General features: G+C 33.0%; 1 protein-coding gene across 1 annotated transcript in view; it reads right to left on the bottom strand.

The window, feature by feature from the left end:
• The window catches only part of CDH19 (cadherin 19), a 40,633-nt gene that overhangs the window by 26,770 nt on the left and 10,901 nt on the right, over positions 1–2,962 (bottom strand). Inside the window, 1 exon segment of the mRNA XM_023534104.1 lies at positions 1,119–1,258. Within this exon segment, the coding sequence (XP_023389872.1) occupies positions 1,119–1,258 (140 nt within the window).

Genomic DNA, 2,962 nt, shown 5'->3' with positions numbered 1-2,962 from the left:
TTGTGTGAGAGAATTAAAACCTAATGTCTTAGCGGATCCGCTGCATGTATTAAAGCAGCTTTCGTGCTGTGCATCTGGAATGATAGAAGCTGAGTACCATCCTGGGGAGAACCAAGAATACAGTAACTGGAGTCATATTTTTCAGCATCTGATTCTCTCAAGAAACTCTGAGAATGGCTGAGACATTTAATATTTGCTAAATGAATGAATCAACAAGAATTGTTTAAAGGTCCAACAAAATGCTCTAATTCTTTTAAGCTTTTCACATCACCCAGATGGAAATAATAATTTGCCTGATTAACAGGCATAGAAGTTTCCTTCTTTTGAAACTTGCCACATTCTTGATGGTTGGTTATGTACTTAGGTAGGTTTTCTTTTTCCATTTTTAGAGTCTACGGGCTCTTAAAGGCAAGATTTATATGGGTTCCATCTTCATTTTGAACATGGCAATCACTATTTGTAAAATGAATTAGTGTCATATAATTCTTATGCATCCAATTGACATATTGAAAAGAAGAGAAAAAATGTTTATCTTATTTATTTTATAAAGTATTCAATTGACTAATGGAAATTGGGGAAGTCAGTTTAGAAAGATCAATTTTTTCTTTATCTAAAAAGTACAGAACTACATGTTTTGAAGGTGAAGGCCTCTTCCTAATGCCTACAGTGAGCCCTAAATCCATGTTCTATCTCAGTGATTCTGCCTGGATTTGCAGATGCGTCTTCTTGCAGGTGCGTCTTTTAGTTAGCATCTCCATGATGATTAATGAGGTGAGCATTTTTAACATTTCTGCAGGCTTTTCATATGTCAACTTTCACTCAGTTGCTTAGAAATGTCTTTTCTCCTTATATTTTTAATTGGGTTGTCTCTTTCCAATTGATTTGCAAGAACCGTTACATATTTTTTGTACCTCATACACAAACCATTTGTGGTATGGGTGTGTAAAAGTCAATCTTTCGACCTTAGAAAAATCATCTAAAAGACTAAAAAGAATTAAATGTTTAAAATTAAAACCCATTTATTTATTTATATAACACCAGGTCTGCTGCACAACATACTTGTAAGCTGAGAATTTTTGTTCTTACGTTTGCCTACTTAGAATCATGTTGAATTGCACTTTGTTTCATTCAGAAATACCTGTTGTTGGTTCAATGGAGAAATATGGTTGGCCTTGTAGTAAGCTGTACAGGAGACGAGCGTTATTGCCACTTGAAGGATCATCAGCATCACTTGCTGTCACCTGGATGACTAATGTTCCTGAAGATAAAAGATATAGTTACAAAAAATTAAGAGTGTGGTCCTACTGAATGATGAATTCAGTTCTGTAAAGCATTCTTTCTTTACCAAGTAAGATGATGATATACAATGGAAGACCAGTCCATCTCATTCTGAATTATAAAACTAACTACATAATATCTCTCTGTATAGACAAGAGAATATAACCTCACACAAAATAGCTCTAATTCTCATAGACAATTTAGAATTTTAAACATGTAGGTCTATGATATAATTAAATGTAACCTATTAAACGATCCATTACAGTGTGTAGTTTCAAAGGTGTGTTATTAGCTGAGGAATCAAACATTAATTGGAAAGACTTTTCTTCAAAATTCACATTCTGATCTGTACCCACCCCAAATTGCAGAATGTTGATACAATAGTAATAAAGATTATTTAAATGAGCTTGAAATAGTATCAATTTGAGGATAGGCATAAATATTTTGCCTGTTTAATTCTCTTCTATGAAATACCCACTGTTCAAAGAATTTTTTTAAGTGCAAAGCAAAATCTACTAGATATTGATAAGGTAAGCATTCTCATTAAAATTCGGCAAGAATTAATAAAAATATGAAAAATATGTGCTTACACATTAAAAGTTAATGCTCAAATTAAACATATTTCTTAAAGTATTAAGCTTTTAAATTATCTTTATGGAATGTAGCATTACAGGTCTTGTAGAAAGTCTGCATTTATTGAAACATGACATTCTGTTTCAGTAAGAATGGCACCATGAGTGGCACAAAATCAAGTAGCCTATGGGATTTTCTTTATTACTAGCATCATAAGTTTTTCATTACAATCAAATTTTATAAACCGAGACACTAAAATAGAGAGACATGTGATTCTTCAGTAATAAAAATGTTGAAATTGTACCATGACCCTTAACTGTATGTATGTGCTGTTTTGTCTTATTATTTTTATGTTAGTTATTTAACACCTGTTTTATACTGTACAACCACTCGAAATGCCACCATTCAAAATGTAGACACATTAGTTTTAGGTGTTTTAAAATACATTTCCAATCATTTGTGATGACATAGATGGACCTTAACAGCATTATGCTAAGTCAGATACGTTCAATACAAAAAAATGTATGTATACTGTATAATAACATGTGGAATCTAAAGAAGCTAAACTTATTGAAACAGAGGGCAGATTCCTGGTTACCAAAGGCTGGGGCTGGAGGTGGGAGAATTGAGGAGATATTGATCAAGGGTACAAACTTACAATAAGAAGATGAAGAAGTTCTGGAGAGCTAATGCATGACATAGCGATTTTAGTTAAATACATCGTATTATAAACTTCAAAGTTGCTAAGAGACTAGATCTGAAAGGTCCCATCACAGAAAAGAAATGATAATTATGGGACCCGATAGAGATGCTAGTTAATGCTATGGAGGTAATCATAGTAAATAAATGTATCAAATCAATACATGTCACACCTTAAACTTACACAGTGTGATATGTCGATTATATCTTAATTAATTAATTAATATATTTCTGTAGCAATTGTGAAGAGTTATTCCAATTACCATCAATTCTATCAGTTTGTATCAGGCAAGACAGTCTTTTAACTACTCTTGTGTGCACACACTCACTCACTCCCCCTACAATTCCTCATTTCGTCTCCATTTCATTTCTTCCCATAAGGGGTTCCCATCCCTAGTTTCCAGAACTAGAC

Source organism: Pteropus vampyrus, unplaced genomic scaffold, assembly GCF_000151845.1.
Source record: "Pteropus vampyrus isolate Shadow unplaced genomic scaffold, Pvam_2.0 Scaffold119, whole genome shotgun sequence".
Classification (NCBI taxonomy): domain Eukaryota; kingdom Metazoa; phylum Chordata; class Mammalia; order Chiroptera; family Pteropodidae; genus Pteropus; species Pteropus vampyrus.
The sequence above is the reverse complement of the archived record's forward strand: the minus strand, read 5'-3'. Positions and strand labels throughout refer to the sequence as shown.